This window comes from Artemia franciscana, chromosome 3, assembly GCF_032884065.1.
Source record: "Artemia franciscana chromosome 3, ASM3288406v1, whole genome shotgun sequence".
Lineage (NCBI taxonomy): Eukaryota > Metazoa > Arthropoda > Branchiopoda > Anostraca > Artemiidae > Artemia > Artemia franciscana.
In genome coordinates, this window is record NC_088865.1 from 35372661 (window position 1) to 35394174 (window position 21514).

The 21514-nt window shown below is 35.8% G+C and overlaps 1 protein-coding gene across 3 annotated transcripts in view; it reads left to right on the top strand.

Moving 5' to 3' along the window:
- Window positions 1-343: 343 nt before the first annotated feature.
- Window positions 344-21514, top strand: part of LOC136025220 (lysine-specific demethylase phf2-like) — a 77832-nt gene continuing 56661 nt past the window's right edge. Inside the window, exons 1-2 of one of the 3 annotated variants that reach the window (XM_065701038.1) lie at window positions 344-627; window positions 19387-19472. In XM_065701038.1, coding sequence (XP_065557110.1) covers window positions 359-627; window positions 19387-19472 — 355 coding nt within the window. In that variant the 5' untranslated portion in view covers window positions 344-358. Of the gene's footprint in view, window positions 628-11434; window positions 11698-19386; window positions 19473-21514 lie in introns of those variants that run through there. The other 2 variants (XM_065701039.1, XM_065701040.1) reach the window with 2 other exon arrangements.

Genomic DNA, 21514 nt, shown 5'->3' on the forward strand with positions numbered 1-21514 from the left:
CAATTTTTTGTTGGTATGGTCCTCAACAAGTTCACTCCCAGGATCTTTATTATTATTGGTGTTATGGTTTGTTTTATTTGAATAAATTGAATTGAATTGAATGATGTGAGAAATGTATGAAACTATACATGGCAATGGACAAGGGTTTTTAAAGGCCCATCATCTAACACAGGTTTCTCGTCTGTCATTAATATGCGTTTAGTAAACACAAGGGCCTTCATAGCTTTTGAAACCTAGACTCAAGTTCACCTAATAGATTGAAACTCTCTATAGACAATTGCATGCATTGAAAAATGATCCTGACAAATTGCCCATTTTGATATTTCCCGAAGGAACTTTTATCAACAATACATCTGTAATGCAGTTCAAGAAAGGAAGTTTTGAAGTGGGCGGTACCATTTATCCAGTTGCTATTAAGTATGATGCTAGATTCGGCAATGCGTTTTGGAATAGCAGTCGGTACTCAATGATGCAGCATATGTATTTGAAGATGACCAGCTGGGCCATTGTCTGTGATGTGTGGTATCTTCCCCCAATGACCAGAAACGAAGGAGAAAGTGCCATCGATTTCGCTAGTCGGGTTAAAGCAGCCATTGCTAGACAAGGTGGACTGGTAGATCTCATGTGGTAAGTTGCATATTCACTACTAGTGATTTTGACTACACGAAATAGAAAGCTTAAAGTTAGTTTTTAAACATGTTTACTATAACCTTTACAATTATTTTCACTGCTAGCAACTCACTGCAACGCTAAGCCGCTTGATGTGAACACAGCTGCGAACACTCCTCTTCCCCAATATGTTCAAAACCTCACTCTGTACTCCCTTTACTCCTTTACTCTTTACCCTTCACTCTTTGCCTTTTCAAACTTCATATCTATGAGAAGTTGCTCCATTACAGCATTTAATTAAGTCGAGCAAAAGAAAGTCGAAAAAAAAACAAAAAAAAAACAGGCTTTTGGACGTGAAACTGCATCTTAGTTTAAAATCGACAACCAGAATAACAAAATATGACGATGTTTCATCTACTGCCACTTCTATTATCAACTCCCTGCAGCACCAACCTGCCTTAGGCAAACACAGCTGCCTCCTCCATCCCAAAGCTTACTTCTTTAGCTCCTTCCAAGAAGTTGCAATTTCTTTTAAACTCCCATGAAGTTTGTTTCTTATTAATCTTTTTTGTGACCTCTCCCCCCCCTGCTTGGGGACGACCTGTTTTTTTGTCCCGAATGGATCATTAAGAAGCGCAGTCTTGGGAAATCTATCATCCTTCATTCTAAAAACGTGGTCTAACCTTTTTGACCTTTATTTCATTATAGCCCGAGAAAATAGGGTTGAACTACTCTTTTCGCACAATTTATTGTCATAGCTAAAGAAAAATTCTCAAAGGTGTTTTCTATGGGGTGTTGGCTTATGAGATGTTTCAAACAGGCTAAATTGGCTACTTAGGTCTACTATTGCAGTACTAGCAGGGTTTCTAATAAGTTTCCTTCTTAATTTAAGTTCTCAAAGGTGTTTTATATAAGGTGTGGCTTGTGAGGAGTTGCAATCAGGCCAAATGGGCTATTTATTAGTTAATTATTAGTTAACATGCTAGGTTTTGGTAGAGGACAATAGAGCTTTTTTGTGTTTTCTTTATTTTAGGGTATAAATTAAAAGGAAAGTTGTACTTAATTACAAATATTAATTATTTGCAATGTTTAGTTAATTATTAGTTTGCATGCTAGGTTTTAGCAGAGGACAACAGAGCTTGTATATGTTATTTTTGTCCTTTACTTTATAGTCTAAATTAAAGTAAAGTTGCAATTTACAGCAACTATTTATTAGTTGCATTAGTTAGTTAAATATTAGATAATCATGCTAGGTTTTGGTAGAGGATAACAGATAGGGGAATGCCCTACAGATAGGTAGAGTAGCTCAATAGGAGGCTTAGACCAAGTAGGACCTTGTCCCAGGGGGGTCCATAATACAAACTCAAATGTACACTCAACAGGGTCCACTGCCGTTTTCACACGTCAGATGAATTACAATCCTTCTCCCAGTAATGGGTTAAATTTCATGGTGATGCAGAACACCATCATGGGAGGATCCTCTATAGGAGGACAACTGCGGCAGGGCGTAAGATCCAGATTTATGGAGAACGGCCTCTGTAAAGGGCTGCCTCGACCCTTTCGGGGTACCTGCAAGACTGGGAAACTTGTGGTCAATTTTTCCCACTTGAGGAGTGGCGCCCCTCGAGGAAATTATAGCCTAGTAAACAACACAGCACTCGTAAGGGATTCTGATTATTTAATATTTTTCTGGGCTTGGTTTGTTTTGATGGGCTTTTTCGGGCTGAAAAACCTCTTCCTAGCTAATTTATCTACTATGGGCTGCCTCCCTGTAGTAGCATAATATTTGTAGGCATGAATATATAATGAGTCGGAGGTAATAGGCTTGGGACTGTCTGTGCAGGATTTTGACTCTTGTTGATAGAAGAGCATCGCCAAGTGCTGAAAACAATGTTGTGACCAAGAAGGGCCTAGGATTGCACAAAGCCTCTAACTTAATGGAGGTCCCAGGGACTTCTTGCTGTCCGGTTCTAAGCCGATTAAAGCGCTTCGGTGTAGACTTGAGAAGATATGTTGGTCCCCATCCTGCACTGGTATCCGGGAATAATGCTTTTCTCGAGGCCAAAATAATTTCAAAGATTTAAAGAACATGAAAATTGGAACTTGGAATGCTACGACGTTAAAAAATGACTATCGCATCGACATTTTGACAGACGAATTCAGACGGTTTAAACTGAATTTATTAGGAGTTTCAGAAACTCATATCCCAGGGGTAGGAAGCATGAAATTAGGTGACATAGAATTTGTTTACTCAGGCAGGAAGGATGGGGCACATTGACAGGGAGTAGGGCTCATGGGGTTTTAGAAAAGGGTTCATACATTTTATTTTTCTAAAAACAAAAATATAAAGAAAGTGGAGAAAGCATTAAAATATGAACTAAGGATATATGAAGTGGAGGCCATGGATAAAATTGCTGAGGATCTAGAAGATGCGGCTAGACGGCATAATAGTAAAATATTATACTGGCATGTTAATAAATTGAAAGGGAGTAGCCAATATGGACTAGTCCCAGTTAAAGATAGAAATGGGGCCACAATTAGTGATAAGGAAAAAGTTAAAGAAAGATGGGTGGAACATTTTGAGAATTTGCTAAACCGAGATACAGTTGCAGGAAAAGATATAGATGAAAATGAAAAGGTTTGTGATACCTTGGATGTGAAGGAAGATTTGCTTAGTGAGGAAGAATTAGCGACCGTACTAAAAGGATTAAAAAATAATAAGGCCCCAGGTGCTGATAGTATGATTAATGAGTTTCTTAAATATGGTGGCTCTGAGGTTAGGAATAAGCTATTGAAGATTATGAACATGATTTTTCAAAAAGGGGAGGTAACCAATGATTTTAGGAAAACCTTAATTAAACCACTGTAAAAGAAAGGTGACAAGAGTGAGTGTCGTAATTATAGAGGCATTAGTCTGGTCTCTGTAGGTAGCAAATTACTGAGTAATATGATACTTTTTAGACTGAGAGATGCTGTAGACACAGTTTTAAGGGAAGAACAATGCGGTTTTAGAAAAGGTAGAGGATGTTTCGACCATGTTTTCACTCTTAGGTTAATAATTGAGAAGTCCCTTCGTTGTCAAACACCTCTGGTCCTCAGTTTTATCGATTATGAACAAGCTTTCGATTCTGTTGATAGAAGAGTGTTAACAAAGTTCTTATCGTTACATGGTATACCACAAAAATACATTAAAGTGATTTGTGCTATGTACGAGAATAATACTGCTGCGGTTAAGGTAGGAAATGAGGTTAGCAACTGGTTTTGTATTAAATCAGGAGTTAAGCAGGGTTGTGTTCTATCCCCCTTTATATGGATCATTTTGATGTACTTCGTCTTAAGGAGCACAGGAAAGGCAATTGGAGACAATGGAATCAAATGGAGAGGAAGAACGCTCCTGGACTTAGATAATGCTGATGATTTAAGCATATTAGATGAAAGTGTGAGCAAAATGAATGAATTTTTAGAGGTTTTGCGAGTTCAGGGTGCTAAAATAGGCTTGAAAATTAATATTAAGAAGACAAAGTTACTAAGGCTAGGAATAAGTGAAGATGAACAGTTGACATTAGGTAACGGAAAGATTGATCAGGTTGGGAGCTTCAGTTACCTTGGTAGTATTATTAGTAAAGATGGTGGGAGCAGTGAAGATGTTAAAAGTAGAATAGCTAATGCTCAGGGTGTTTTTTCACAGTTAAAAAAAGTTTGGAAGAATAGAAAGATAAGTCTACAAACCAAGATTAGAATATTGGAAGCTACAGTGATGACAGTGGTCAAATATGGCTCTGAAGCATGGGCACTCCGAAAAGCAGATGAAAATTTACTAGATATTTTCCAGAGAAATTGCCTACGGATTGTTCTGGGTACCCGGCTGACTGACCCTATTTCAAACAGTAGGTTGTACGAAAAGTGTGGTTCAACCCGCTTTCTGGGGCTATAATGAAAGAAAGGTTGAGATGGCTAGGCCACGTTCTACAGATGAAGGATGACAGATTACCGAAGATTGTCCTTTTTGGCCAACCGTCTGGGGCTACACGGAAAGCAGATCGTCCTTGTCTGGGTTGGGAGGATGTCATAAATAAAGATGTAAAGGAAATGGGAACTTCCTGGGAGGGTGTAAAGAGGGAGGCTTTAAATAGATTAGGTTGGAGGAGGAGCGTGCGTAGCTGTGTTGGCCTCAGGCGGCTTGGTGCTGCAGTGAGTTATTATTAGTAGTAGTAGTAGTAGTAGATACAGCAATTAAAACGCGTATACAACACAAATGTCGTAAATAATATAGTTTTACATTATAACCTGTCACATGCTTCCAGATTTAAGAATTTGAGAAGATAAAATAAGGATAATAAGAACAAATAAAGTGGTAAATATGATAACTCTAAAATAAAATAATATAGGAGGAGACTTCTGGGCCTGAAGAATTAAAATAATTCCGGGCAACTTGCCATTTTTCTTACTATTTGTAGGAGCTATTCACAAGCAACAAGTGCCTGTATTTATAAACTAGAACTAAATAATGCTATTTTGATATATTAAACAGCAATTATAGTACATAAACAACACAATCATAATAAATAACACAAAAATTATAACCTTTCACCTAAATCTAGATATAAAAATATAAACAAATAAAATACAAATAAGACAACACTAAAATAAGCTTGTGCTTAGTCATCAAGCGCAAATTCAAGGAAAATGGTGGAGAGGGAACTAGTCATTTGTCTGAGAAGTGGTTAATCTAGGTCTCTGTAACCCGCCTATAGCATCTTCTGGGCTAGGTATAGATTCCTTTCCTGTACGTTTCCTTTCTACTTTGCCAGTGCTGCTGGTAATTGTGCTGCTAACTGCTGACATTGTGACATTGTGGCTTGTACCTTTTTTATCTAGGTTTTCAACTGAGCTATTCAGGCTAGAGACTGTATTTTGAAACGTTTTGATGCTAACTGATAAATCAGTTTGCAAATAGATGTTAAAACCTGGGTTAGATCAGAGATCTAACACCTTCAAACATGATCTGTACTTTATGTTGATTTCCTCAACTTGAGGTTGATTAGGAGTCATTAGAGAGAAAGAGTCTATATGTACCATGGGGACTTGTTCTGTATGAGTTGTGAGTTCATTCTTCAATAACTCAGCAGCATTCCTCATGGGGACATTACTGGTAAATGAGTAATCAACAACAGATTTCTTTTCCATGAGTATCGGACACTGTTTGGACTTAGAAGTATGGTTTCCATTGCAAATCGGGCACTCAAGTACCTGCTCTTCCTTTACTGTCTTGAAAACATTCTTCAAGGGTGTGTTGTCTACTACATAGTAGACATCTTCTGACTCTGTGGCAATTAGAAGACATGTAGCCAAATCCTTGGCAGTTGAAGCATTGTATTGCCCAGGGGATACATTGCTTTACTGTGTACCATATACCCAAAACGAAGACTTGCACTGAACATCATTTGATCAGGATGTTTAAATCCCACTGATAATCACTCAAGATTGGCATACAAAGAACAATAGCAATGTTGTCACTATCACGATATATTATGAATCGTTGTGAATTTTCGGTTGAAAACATGTCAATGTATTACATTGTCACTTATTTGACACAGCTCCGGTTTGAACAGTAGATAAGGATGATAAACTTCGTTAAAAGTTTTGGCCTGACCAAGCAAAAGAATCTTAGCAGGTTTTTACCATTGTAGCCGCCACCTAATTAAAAATATTAATAAGGTTCGTATTAACTAAGCTGCCTCTGTAAAAACCATAGTTGTCTTTGCTTATTGGTCTATTTTTCCCGAGATTTTTTTTATTTTTAATTTTTTACAAAGATAAGATTGATAATGCTCTTCGTGAATTACATGTCACTAAGAATGGGATAATAGGCCTGTAATTTCCAAAATTGTCTTTGTCTCCTGTATTAAAAATGGGCTTGATATAAGGTTACATCTAATTTTCATGCCCCAGTTTTATGTTGGCTAGAATATTTCGAAAAAGATTCAGGACACATTTTCAGGAGGGACAATTATATAAGGCATATAGTTACTTTATGCCAGAATAGGATTATTCAGCTTTAAAAAAAGTAAAGTTTGAGATATAGCACCTGCTGACTTAGAGATAAGATAAAATAGCTTCAGGTAATATTTCCAAAGGATTATCACAAGCTCTAATAAAGCCAAAACTGCTGTATCTTCTACATTTTCTATATTGCTATGCAATATTTTATACAGACAGAAATAGAAATTTCTCTCAAGGCAGAACGAGAGTGAAGTCTATGAGGGTATAGAAAACATCTTTGGCTGGATTTAAGAAAATGTTCTTTTCACAACTCCTCAAGGTTAGCCAAATTAGAAATAAAAGGGATAAAGGGAAAGTCAAGGCAAACACAGGACTCTCAATATTTATATGTCTTACAAAGTTTAGAGGAATCTTAACCGAAGATGTAGCACATACTTGTTTAAAGGATAAGCTAGGGCTAAGGCAGGTATTCGTACAATTTAAGCTATCCATTAGGTTACTAAAAAATGGATCTTTTGTCTTGTTTTTAAGTTGTTAATTATTTTTAGCTAAATTTTCAATGGCTAAATATTCTTAACTATTTTGACTTTGCATCAATCCGAATAGATTGAGGAAGACACATTTCTTTCCTCCTCAATCTATTCAGAGCCTCAATCTTTCATTAAGTACCAATGTCTGCTTCCACGTTTCATTCAAAGAGGAATATCTTTTTGTTTCACCCTCAAATGATTTTCACACACTCTCTTTGGCATCCTAAAATCATTCACTTGTAAATCGCTAGGTCTGTTAAAAACAGCCCACCAATTGAAATTTAAACAAAAATTGTTATTAATAATATATAACTCGTGTGACAAGTCTAATTATGAACCACTCCGTAAGGCCTTGTTATTATTTAGCTTTTAGGGACAGAACACCAGTTAAATCAGCTAATCCAGATGCCATGCTCATCAATCTGAGTAAAAAATACCTTTTTGGCTTTTTTTTAAATTTACAATTTGTCCGCAAAACGTCAAGTAGAAACAAGGTTTAACCTATAAGGTCTTATGAGGCCATGTAGTGACAAGCGAGAGAATAAAAGTCTTTCTTGGCCAGTGCTTCCACCATCCACGAAATTTCGGTGATTTCCCTGAAAATCTATGTGTCTCTCCGAAAAAAAAATTGGTTCCCTGAATCCAAGAAAATCAAAGTGTCACCCATAGTGAGTTATCATAGTTGACAATCCCTAGCAAATATTAATTTATATGCCCTAATTTTTCACTACTCTCTTGTTCGTTAGTTTAAGTCTCTTGTTTTACATTGCATAAAAAACAGACCGATACATTTGAAATGTAGACGGTTCTTCATGCATTGACAAAAATATCATCTTCCTCAACTGAGATTAAACCATTTCAAATGCAGTATTCCAATTCTGAATGCTATACTGTTCTTACATTATTCGTCGTCAAGATTTGTCAAAATTTTACTTGAAGTTATTAAACGCTGGTTTTGGATTTTGAAATTGAATATGTAAAGAAAGAGAAATGTTTTGAAAGCCGAATAGTAAGTTTAAATTTTGTTTTCTTTTGCAATTTTTGTTTTGAACATACTGTATTAATGTTTATTAATTAATGATTGAACGCATGATATATTGAGGTAACAGATTTTTTTACCGGGAATTTTTACCTTTTAAATTTTTACTGTGGACTTGCGTTTTTTTCCCAAAAGAAAGATCACGGATCCTTCTTTGTTTTTGTTTTTTCTTTTTCCCAGATCGTTATCATATCAAGCCAATGGTGCTAATATATCGAGAGAGGGTTCATTCGAAAGGAAATTAAAAGTTTCATTGCCCTTTTCAAGTGACCAAAAAGATTGGATCGCAACTATGCCCCCTTTTACGCCTTTTCCCTTCAAAATTGTTTGATCAGAATCTTGAGATAGCCATTTTTAAAGTTTTGAGAAAAACTTCACACTGGGGGGAATTGCCAAAATTCCGAAACACACTTCTTTTAATTTTTTTATCTTTCTCTTTGTCGACCCAATCTTACGCGTGGAGATGCTAAGGCTAATTGTCTAAGATAAATGTTTGACGGGATTAAATTGTCTAGACAATCTTTCTCAGAATTCCTGACGTTTTAAAAAATAATCAGAAATTCAATAATTTTTTTTTTCATCTAAAGAAGACTAAAGGAGCAACATTGAAACAAAAAAAAATATTACATATATAATGGTGGTTGCCCCTTCTTCAACACCTAGTTATGTACGCTTAAGTTTGAATTTAGTCCCGGCCCTGTAAGAACGATTCTCGAAACACAATCGCCATTTAAATAGAACAATAAGAAGCTCTTTTAAAAGTACTGAAAGCTTTAGCGTGAATAGTCAGGTGTGAGGGAGCAATCCCTCTTATTATGTCATCGTTTCTATTTGTTTTAATTTTAATACTACTCCTTACTTTCAGGCAAAATTTTTTTTATTGAATTCCTGGTGTGAGTTCATGTGTGCTTGCCAAAGAATATTAATTAATTCGGAGAAATCATTACACATGTTATTGCTCTGTATGCGATTAAATAAAAAAACAAATTTTTCAACCTAAAGTAAGGAACGAGATTAAAACTTAAAACGAACAGAAATAGTTTTGTATATGAAAAGGATGATTCCCTCCTCAACACCTTGCTTTTTAAGCTTAAGTTTTATATTGTTTAAAAAGTTAAGTTGTGGCAAATATTATAAATCTAGCGTAAAGACCGAGGTGTTGGAAAGGGAACAACCCCTTTCATATACGGAATAATTTTTTTTCGTTTTAAGTTTTAATGTCGCTCCCTATTTTCATTAAAAAAATTACTTGTTTAATTATTTGATTTCTGAATGTTTTTAACTACTGCAAGTTCTAATTTGGCTCCCTTTACGTGAAAAATTAAAACAAAACTTGCATATTAACTTTGACATAAGCTGTTTATTCCCCCTATAAAGGGTTGCTCCCTCCTAAATACCTTGCTCTTTACGTTAAAGCTTTTAGAACCTTTAAAAAAAGCTTTTAATTCAACAGCCCCCATTTTTAAGCAGCCGCAACCGTTCTTAAGAAAACTAGGACAAACGGTCAAACTTTAGCGTAAAGAGCAAGATATTGAAGAGGGCGCAACCCTTCTTATATGAAATAATTTCTGTTCGTTTTTTACTTTTAATGTTGTTCCTTACTTTCAGTTAAAAAGACTTGTATTTTATATTTAATTTCTGATCGTTTTTCAAATAATGTCGGTAAATCTGGTTCGCCCTCAATGAAATATATCCCCTCCATCCCCCCTTACGGAAAACGCCTGTGGAAATTGCATTCAAATTAAATTGCACCCCCTCCACCAAATCCCTCCAGACAGTTCCAACCTCGCTAATCTCGCTGATAATCCGCTCTCCCCGTAAGATTGCTTGCGGATGATTCACCCTGAAAAATCTGCTTAGCATTCTTTTATTTCAATAACACTTTAATGTCTAATCGATTTTTCAGATAACTCCAGAAATACCCCTTTTCGTGGAAATTATTTCCCAAAAATCAAAACACACGGAAAAAAGACACAGATAATTCCCCCGTACAAATCCACATAAAAATTTTGGAAAAGAGAATGTAAGAAAATTACAAAAAATTTCGTTAAAAAAATTTTTCAACGAAGACAGAATCGTCAACAAAGAAAATTAAGAAAAATTTCGTAGTTCTGTCAAATCAAACCCACTTTAACATTGCCCCCAGAAATTACCCCCCCCCAGGAAATTTCCACCCAAGAGGAAAAATTCTCTCTGTAGAAATCCACCCAAAGTACCACCCCCCAACCTGAAAATGTCTATATACTTCCCAATAACAAAGACTATACGTAATCAACAGGTAAATTTCATATCATACAGGCCTCTCCCCACAGACTGTTGGGGGTCATTTTACTCGTAAGGATATAGTCATTTGATCTTTCAGCTATACTGAACAAAATAGCTATCTCCAAATTTTGATCAGATAACTTTTGGGAAAATAAACGCGAGAGGGGCCCAGTTGCCCTCCGATCGTTTTGATCACTTAAAAAGTGCATTAGAACTTTTAATTTTTGTTCAAATGCACCCTCTCCCGATCTTTAAGGACCAATTATTTCAATATGATCCACCCTGGGAAAAAACACACATATAAAACAAAAAAAGAAACAAACACGCAAAACACAAACAAACATCCCCCTATTTTAAAAATAAGGCAAATTTTTTCAGGCTCGTAACTTTTGATGGGTAACACTAAACTTGATTTGTAATTGGCATAATATGCTAATTCTTTTGATTTGATTCTTTTGAGAGTTTCGATTACCATTGAGCCAAGTCACTCCTTATTTATAGTTCATTACCACAAACTGTTTGATTATTATTTTTTATACTCGGTTTTCGTTATCTTTCTGAAAATAAATGACATTGAAGTCTGGTTTTAGGGCTAAGTGAATAAGGCAACAAAGGTAATATAAAACTTAAAGTAACAGAGTTCTTGAGTGTCATTCAGCCGTTTTTCTTTTTTTGTTTAAAAAGAATTTTGAAGCTTTTTTCCGCAATATCACTTATATGTGTTTAAAGCTACGAATTCCAATCCCGTGTTTTGGCTCTAAAACATATCCTGTAAATGGCTTGATTTATTACGCTGATACAAGCCTATTTAAACCTGAAAATAAAGCTAAAACCAATTGTGACTTCCAGTTTTTCGCAACGAAATTCCATTTTATTTTTTCTCCTGAGCATACCCTGAATTTTGAAGACTTGTTCCGGAAAATTCCCGAAATTCTTAAGTCTTTTCCCCGAATTTTAATATTCGAGACTGGGAAGCTCTATTGTTGGCTATGGTTTAGTGTCACTAGGATTATTTACACAGCAATACTGTGTAAATTGGTTGCAAAATTTTGAAATACAATGACATGTTACTGTGGCTCTCAAGTTGAAAGCAGTGACTTATCCTTAAAATGTGAACAATGCCTTAATATATACCACACCAGGTAAAACAAAAATTTGCACAACCACATGTTTTGTTTATTTTGGGACAAGGCTCCTCTCCTAAAATTAGCCACAACATAAATAAATGGATTTGCATCTGATAAACTCTAGGTAACTGTTATGTTATGTAGACTTCCTGTTAAAATTGTGTTTAGCAATAAATACGAATCGCTCAATCATAGTTACATATAAATATCAATAAAGAGGGTAAAATTCTAGTTTAGTGACTTCTTGCTATCTTGGAAAGGGGTTAGGTTAGGAAAATGAAACTTTCAGGGATGGATCTACAGGTTAAAGTTTATCCTGGGAAGGTATTTTAAAGTACCCATATCCACTCCTTCTCCCTCTAGAGGGCCCTGAAGTTTGCATACATGACATGTCTATAGCCTACCTGTTGAAATTTTGACAAAACAATATTATACCTTAATTTTAAGTTACCAGTTGCTTTGTCTCTGCCTTTAGTTCTGAAATTCAATTCCTGTTATTTGAGTAGAATTTTGAGCCATATTAATGTTGTTTTTTTTCAAAATTTATAGGAAATGTATTTGCATATATTTAAAACCTTATAAATTAGGAATGAGCAAAGCTATGAAGCTGAAAACAATTTTGTTGTACTTCATTCAAGCAGAAGATCTATTTTGCAAGGTTACACTTTTATAATACACAGGTTTTTAAAGGTCATCAAAAGTCAGGACCCTCTAAAGGAAAAGAGAGTAGAGGTAGATACTTCAAAATATCTTCCTGGGACATACTTTAGCCTGTAGATCCATCCCTGAAAGTTTCATTTTCTTAACCTAACCCCTTTCTGAGATAGCAAGAAGTCACTAAACTGGAATTTTACCATTAATAGTACTCTAGAAAAGTAAGGTACCAGTAGAGAGCAAGATACCTGGTAGGCTATTATGACTGCTAAACACTGCTTCAACAGTTGAATTGCTGTAAAGTCTCTATAATATCACCTAGAAAATGAATTACTTCACTATTAGATTTGTCAAAGATATCTAAATAAGTACAAATTTAGCTTAAAGAATTTAACTTTATTTATATGTATGTGTATTTTAAAACTGGTAAATCAATATAGGCTACAAAACTGATAAGCCTACAAGTAATCAGATACAGTTCAATAAAAAAAAAACCTATTTTGGGCATTTAAGATCAAATTGCCTATTTCCACTATTTATCTAAGAGACATTGATTTAAGGATGCCATAATTAGACAAATCATCCCTTAGATTTACTATGTCATCAGGGGCATAATTTGCTAAGGGGCATTGGGAGGGCAACAGTATCCTTCTTCTGCAAAAAAATCTTGTTAAATTTCAATAGCCTAAGCCTATATAATTCAAGTATCCAGAGAAACAGGTCAGTTTTCTTTAGTGTATCTTTCCCTTAAAGGTAATATATAACTCATTTTTTAGTTTCCAGTGTCATTTTGACTTGATTTTGGAAAATTGGCTCCAACTTTGCCTGACCCCCCCCAGGATTTTGACAAAATTACACCACTGTATGTCATTTCACATGAATAGAAAGTGTCCCAATCCCTCAGAATACTGCATAGTGGGCAAATTTATAATTGTTTTGGAAAATTAATATCCCTCCAATTTGTTAAAAAAAGAAGACAATTAGCTCACACCTGAATCCAACTCCTTATACTTATATTTAATTGGTAAATCTAATTTGAAATAACATTTTTCACCAAAACTCTCTTTAACAAAAAGCTGGGAGGCATTTAAGACAGTAGTCATAGCTGCAGAAAGCAAATGTACCCAGTATACTGGTCAACCCTGCCAAAAACACTCCCATTCCTGCCCAAAGAAGTCCAACCCAGTGACTTCCAACCCAGACTATTAAAAAGAAGCAGCTTAACTAATTGCTGAGTCAATAGCAGTGATGTTTAGAATGTCACTTACTTCCAAAGTGCTCCCAAGTAACTAAAAGCAGGCCAACATCAAGCCCATCTTCAAGAAAGGGAGAAAAGACCAAGCCTGTAATTATTGCCCTATAACTCTCACTTCTGTTGTATACAAGGTCCTTGAGAGCATCATAAATGATGCCATGGTCTCTCACCTTGAAAGAAATCAGTCACTTTCAAAAAGTCAGCATGGTTTCAGTAAAGGCTGCTCAATTGATACAAACCTCAGTAAATCATATGACTTTGTCACCAGACTCTTGGATGATGGCCTTCTGGTGGATGTCATTTTACTAAGTCAAGCAAAAGCCTTTGATAAAGTACAGCATCAATCTCTATTCCTGAAAATGGAAGCACATGGGCGCATGAGCATATAGCTGCCAGGATTGAGGCCTTTCTTGCTGGAAGATTTCTCAGGGTAGTAGTTTATGATGCCACTGGTAAAACTGTTAATTCTGATGAAATTCCTGTCATTAGTGGAGTCCCACAGGGCACAATCTCAGGGCCCATGTTGTTCAAAATATATATTAACAACTATACAACTTACCTGAAAAACCCGCTTACACTATATGCTGATAATTACAAGCTCTTAGGACTGGCCCAAATTAGCCCCAATCTCTCAATAATGTTAGAAGATTTAGATCAACTATCTAGATGGTCATCTGAGTGGGGTTCTCAGTTCAAGGTGTCAAAATGCAAAGTCCTACATCTTGGACACAATAATCCTAGACAACCTTACTATATTGAAGATGACCTACTTAAGGCTGTTAGTGAGGAGATGGACCTGGGGGTTACTATCAATGATGAACTCAAGTTCCACAGCCACACACAAGCTCAAGTTGATAAAGCAAACCAAGCCCTATGGCTCATAAAACAAACACTTACCACCAGAAAACTGTGTATGGTCACAAAGCTATTGTATGTCTGCACCTGGAATTTGAAATGCCCCTAGCATCTCCCCATTATAAAATCAACGTTAAAGCACTCAAGAGTGTCAAAAGGGAAGCAGCAAAGCTCATACCAGCTTTGCAAGACAAACTGTATGAGGAATGCCTTGTATCCCTCAAACTCCCCACCCTAGTCTATTGAAGGAAGAGAGGAGACACAATTGCTACTTGCAACTGCTAGAAAAAGACCTCTCAAGTCATTCCTTGCTCATTCCTTGCTTATTCTCCTCATTCCTTGCAAGTATGACAAGAGGTCACACAAAGAAGCTGAAAGTTCCCTGTTGCCATCAACATGAGTGCTGGTAATTTTTCTCTGTACAAGCTGTCCCTTATTGGAACAGCCTCTCCAAAGCCACCATCCAGTCCAATACCATAAATGCATTCAAAGAAGGAGTTGGTCAGGACTGGGCCAATGCAGAGTGTAGACTAACATGGGATGCCAGACCATAGTTATTTCACATTACCAGCAAGATGTTCCACAGGAGGCTCATCACCACCTCATCTTGCTGAACATGTTATTTAAGGTAATGCTTCTATAGAAAAATAAACTAGTTAAAGCACTTGTGCTAGCACCCCAATGTTAAATCTCTTGATCTTCTAGCCTAGTCCCTAAATCTCTTAGAAAAACATACTCACTTTCTTTATGACTTTGGCTATTATTCCATGTACAAGAGAAACTACTATTATCTAGCAGACTCTTGATCTGGAATGGCCACAAAGATTTTATATTGAGCTTTAGCAATTTGTCATACTTAGCTCTGGCTAGCCTGTGTTCTACATGATACGCTAACCATAGACAATTTTTGGATCTGCATTAACCTATATTTTCTCAATGTAAATAACCTGATGTCCTCTTTTATGACAAGATTATGCATTGTTATCTGCAATTCATACACTCCTTAACAATACTGGAGCTGAAACAACTCCACTTGTTTAGCTGGGTCTGTCCCCTAGATCTCAGCACTGTAATACAGGATTGGCAAAGCACAATAACCTTGACCAGGATTGTACCATCTGTATTAACCTATCTTTCCTTAAGAAAAATAGTGTGGAGTCTTGTCTTATGACAGGGTTTTCTGCAATCTGTACATTTATTTACAATACTGGAGCTTAAACAACTGCATTTGTTTAGCTGGGCGTGTTCCCCAGATCCAAGCCTGCAATGAAGGATTAGCATTATTTTGGATTTGAATATATGTTTTAGCATCTTTAGGCCATTAGCTTCCTTTACACTACTATTTTGTAATATGAACATGTCTGCTATGGCCTTTGGCTAACTGGCTGTTGTATGTTTTTTCCCAGAGCCATTGGCAAAAAATGAAAAATCATGGAAGGTATCATTAAACATGCTCTAATAAACTATTTAGAAGAAAATACTCTTATTAGCGATAGACAAAATGGATTTCACAGGGGCAGGTGAATCAACACAAACTTTATTCAGTCATATGATCATGCAACTAAAATTTTGGATATGGGTAAACCAGTTGACATTATCTTACTCGACTGCTTTACTTGATTGCTGTTTTATCAAGCTTAATAACAATCTTGTAAGATCTAGATAATCTATGGCAAGATTTAAAAGTTTCCGCATGTCATCTTGAGATTTTGCAACCAATCTGATGTCATATGCAAGCAAAAAAGCATTTAATAGGTCATATTCTCTAGATTTACTGGTCGGTGGATATAGGTAGTATAGGTAGATTTACCTATATTACTACACAGAATCCTGGAAATACCATTCCCCAAAAATGTTACCCTGTTTTTGTACCCTCATGCAAAAATTGGAAACCCTAACTATTTTAGAAAGTAATGCTAACTAAACCAAAACTTGGAGCATTAGGCATCTTTCAAATGCTTTGTGCAGGTCTTGAATTCTTATATACCAATTATTTTTTCTTCTTACTATGCTTAGTAACCAAACTAAATAAAGTAAAAATTTGATCTATTGTCAAAGAGCTGGCCTGAAGCCTCCCTGTTCTTCTTCTAGTAATCTTTTCTTGTCTACCCAAGAACTCAATCTCTTACCAGTAATCCCTTCAAATATCCCACTTAAACTATTTTGAAGGCTAATAGGCTTGTAGTTACCATGCAATATGGGGCTCCCTTTTTTATAAAGCAGGAATATTATAAATCCCTTCCATGGCTCATTTCAAGCCATACTAAGTAACACTAGTTAAAAACTGGCATTAAACTACCCTTCAAAGGTTTATATATTCTTGCACGTATACCCTCTAGTACAACAGCAAAATATCTATGGGATTTAATTATTACTTCCTAAACCTCTGCTTGTGATATTATATTATATAGCTCTTTGCCCTCTTCTTGCAAGATATATTCTATGCATTCTATGCTAGACAATCTTATTACTGTACAGTTTCCCAAAATATAATGAACATAATTCCAGACTAGGAGAGTCCCCTTGCTTATTAATTTGCTGGTTGATCTCTTGATTTTTTTTAAGCTTTCCAAAATATCATATTGTACAAGTTTCAAACAAATAGTCTTTTTTCTGCCTCCTTATATTCAATTTTTTTTTTAAATAAGTTTTTTTTTGTTCTGATCTATATTTCTGTATATGGTGTATCCTTGATTCTATATCATCCGATGATTGTGCTTTATTAAGCAGTAAATTCAGCTAAAATCTGAAATTTTTACATTCAGTCTCAAAAAAGGCTGTTCTATGAGGATTTTTAGGCTTTTGCAAGTATGGTGACAAATTTAAATGGAGAAACAAAGCAAATCTTGTCATAATGCCAACTGCTGAGCTGGTGTTTGTTTCAGTATTTTAAAGCATTCCAGCAATTGTTTGACTTGTCATTTCAGAGGGGAAATACTGTTGTAGGCTATATCTAAGCCCTCTTGAAGTATTCTAAAGTCATGATAGACTATTCTAATTTTTATTAGAATTACTATGGAATACAATAAAATCATTTAAACTATTAGTTTAAACCAGTAAACTAAAATTTTTAAGTGTCAAACTAATTGGAAAATGGTCAGAACCCTCTTTATAGAGCACTTTCATGTTAATCATTTCTGGCATCAGCCTATTACCAACCAAAAAATAATCAATAATGCTAAGCTTTTTCCTGCTTATACATATATACTCTCCTCAAACCCCATCAATGCCAAAATTGTCATTTCCAATAGCTGACCAAGTTTCATGGCAGAGCTTGATGAGCTCCTTACCCCATTAATTAACCTTCCTACATTCATCTTGGCTGTGTCTAGGGATTGTGTAAGCAGAAATGTATAAACAATAAATCCTCTCATAAGCAGAAATCACATAGGCACTGAAAAATGATCTTTTCCAGATTTTAGGTGCCAGATACCTAAAAGGGTGCTTTGGATTGGCAAAATTGTCGTGAGCCTTCACATAAATGTAGAAAAGCTTTTGGGGTGGGGATAGGAACTAATCTCAACTCCCTTCATTTAAAGCCAGAATGAGGGTGCTGCAGGGTGATACATCTCTTCTATTGTAGAGGAATGTTTCTAACATTTATTTTGAAGCTCTATTTAATTAAACTGATTTGCTTCTTATTTGATGTACCATAGGTTTTGGTAGTTAAGATTGGCTGACAGGTAGGACCAAGCTAGTTGAGATTGGCTGACAACAATCTTGGAAAACTTATAGTCTTTTAATATTTAACTTCAGACAAAATTTCTCTATAGCTCAGCCTATTTAAATGTAACTATTCTACTTTACAACACTTTGTTTTAGATTAAATCTGTCCATGACTGAGACTGTTGTTGATTTGGATTCTTTGATCTAACTTTAACATATTGTGTTTGAGATTAGGCCCAAGCTTTAAATGTAGGTCCAAGATTAGGCTCCACTATTGTCTGCCAGTAAATTTGACATTATGAATGTTGTATTTGGTTAAATTTTATCAGTGGTTAAATTGTTGGTTGGGGACACTATAGGAGAAAACAAAGGACAGAAAAATTCCTAAGTTATCCAACCAAAATAGCAAGAAGTTACTGAGGAAAAAGACAGTCATGTAGTCCTTTCGTATTAAATAGGATGAGGGCCATATACTGGACATTAAATTACCGACATGAAATATTCAGAGCTAAAATTGAAAACACATCAGCTTACTAAATGACTGGATAGTTTATGACATTATTAGCCTTTTTTGAGACTTGGTTAGGACCAAATGATAACTTTTTATTCCACATTATAAAGTATTAAAATGTGATAGAAAAATGACAAAAAACTTTCATAATTATGGAGGGTTGGTAGTGTTTGTGAGGAAAACCTTACTGTCACCTGCTAAGAAGCTCCCTGCCCCTTGCCTACCAAATGACTCACCACCCCTCCTTCATAATAGCTGATGCACAGTTATACATCGCTAATCACAATTTCAAAAAAAAACTCTGCCACTGGGAAGCACAATACATAGTGTTTTGACACTTTTAAATTGATTTGCAATCTGAGGATTTCTAATCAATACCAGCTTGGTCCTTGGCAGACAAAATTTTCAGCTTTGGGCCACTAAGTGGCAGAAATTGTCACTGTTCTGTTGCCACTTAACAGTGGGTAACTTCCATAACTTACACCTGTTACTCCAGGAGCTGGAGGGGGTTGTCTACCCTGGAGACATAGTTATGTGACTTTTTGCCTATTTGAACATGATGGCTATCTCAGAATTTTCTTTGGATGCATTTGGGAAAAAAAATACTACATTAATTCCTTATGACTCTGTACTATAAGCAACACTATAGTGTTGTCTTCGATTTAAACAGGTGAGTAGAGCTTTCAGTTTCCTTTCTAATGAACTTATGAAACTATCTAGGGGGAAGATAGGAGGTTTTTTTTTGCAGAGGGGATTTTCCAGAGGGAAAACAACTAGCTCGTGTAATATATCTGTGAAACAACTATCCTTGTTAAGTTTTTAATCTGTTTTTTTTTCCAACAGTAGTAATAATGATCTATCTGATTTTCCAGGTGCTTGAAATTGCTTGACCACCAGAAATATGATGTACTTTCATTTCGATGTCAACGTTGCAAACCGCCAAATGGGAAGCTAGAATGTAAGTGGCCAGCTGCTATAAATAATCTTGACCTGCTAAAACTAATACCACTAATACATAGTGAAATTATCTTTCGGCAGGAGTTCCATTCTGTGTATACTGCACAAAAGTCAACAGGGTATTCTGACAGAATTACATTAGTTTGTATTTTTTTATGTGGAGTTCTTTTTTTAATGTAAATGTTTGGAACTGGTGTTACTAATGTTTGGTGTTGTTTGGAACTAGTTTAGAAGCAAGGGTTCATTGATACAATATTTTTTTTATATGTAATATATAAGAGTAGCTTTATTGCAAAACTTAGAAAAATTTGCTCTGAAGTCTTGAGTATTGGAATTATTTTTAGTCCAAAATTGATTTTGCTAAATTATGATCAAAGTAGGAAATTTGGCAACATAAGCGAGACCAATACTTAAACCTCTAGAGCCTCTGTCTCTAAACATTCTTGGACAGATTGAAAGCGTTTACAAAAATGGTTGTTAAAATATAATAAATTATATTGAAGCATCATCAATCACCAGATGATCTTGAACATAATCATATTTTTTGTACTATTTTTTTGTTTGTGAGAAATTTTATGCCCCAGGGTGCTAAAAACTTGGATGTTGTGTGGCACTAGTCAACTGTATACCCAGGCTTTCTTTGTAGAATAGTGTCTGTTTAACTTTCTAATCAACGGAGGGTCTTCAGGACTAACCTCCTCTGGGAATCCAATTCAAATGGAACCGCGGAACTTTATAAATTTGTTCTTCAAATGCTCAGCACAGGCTGTCTCCCCTTGTAGGTAGCCTGACCGCACCTTGTTTCTGCGTGTACACTGTATTGGCTTGGTAAATGATGGTTTATGGAAAGATTACTTATCAGAGGGCAGGTGGTGGATGCATGTGTAGAAAGTAGTCACTGAAGCTGCATAAAATATTTTAATTAGAAAGGATAACAGTACTCAAGCTGGGTTACAGATTTTCTTTAAGGCCCTATTTTGGAGCTACTTAGCAGATGACAGTAATGTTTTAGTAGCTCTGGCAAAAAGAGGGCATATGCGTTCAATAATGGGATAATGGTCAGCTTGTATAGAGGGATAATCGATTTGAGTGGTTACACATTCTTAGATCAAAGAATCAGACCCTGTGTTTTTGTGTAGGAGGATCCAACGTGATCAAGACATGCGTCCTAGGAGAGGTTTTAGTTTACATTAATTCCCAGAAGATGAAGTTTGTTTACTCTCCGGATACCTTTATGCTTAAAAATGAAGTCAAGATGTCAATGTGACTTCGTTGATGGAAAAAGAACTCCATCAAGTTAGGAGACCACTTTTCTATCTCCAAGAGATCTGATTTTACAGACATTGAAGCTTGTACAAATTCACCATGTTTATTGACATTTGAATGGACCATGGTATCGTCAGCAGAACAGTGTGGAAGGTTAATGAGATTGTGCACTACGTCGTTAATATACAACAGGTAAAGTGCAGGTCCAAGGGCACTAGCCTGAGCTATTCTAGTCTTTTTTTTAAAACGGTCTGTGGAAGTAAACCCTCCAAAGACTACACAGAGAATATAATTTCTTAGGAAACTTTCAAGAGCCTTAAGCAGATGACCACAAATTCTATGTACTTACAGGTTTTACTACAGACCCTTATTTATGGCTCTATCAAAAGCTTTCCTGATATGAAGAAAGCAGCCCAATATAGAACCCATTGACGAGAAGTTTAACCTACTCCTGATCCTGAGCATTAAAGCAGTCATAAAAGCATTAAAGTGTCGTCTGGCAGAATCCATATTGCTTATAAGTAATAAGGCTGTTTGACTATAGCAATGTGTTAAGGTTTTCATTGGGAAAGTAATTATATACCTTACCAACAGAGAGAAGACTTATTGGCCCAAATTAGCCAATATTGATGGGGTTGCTATATGGCTTGGGAACAGCGATGGCGGATTTACATATCCTCGGGAAGGTTGGCTGCAAAAGCAGATCCTGAAAAGTGATGCCAAGGGTCAACTAGTACAGCACTACTGTGCTTAAGAACAACATTGGTATGGTATATG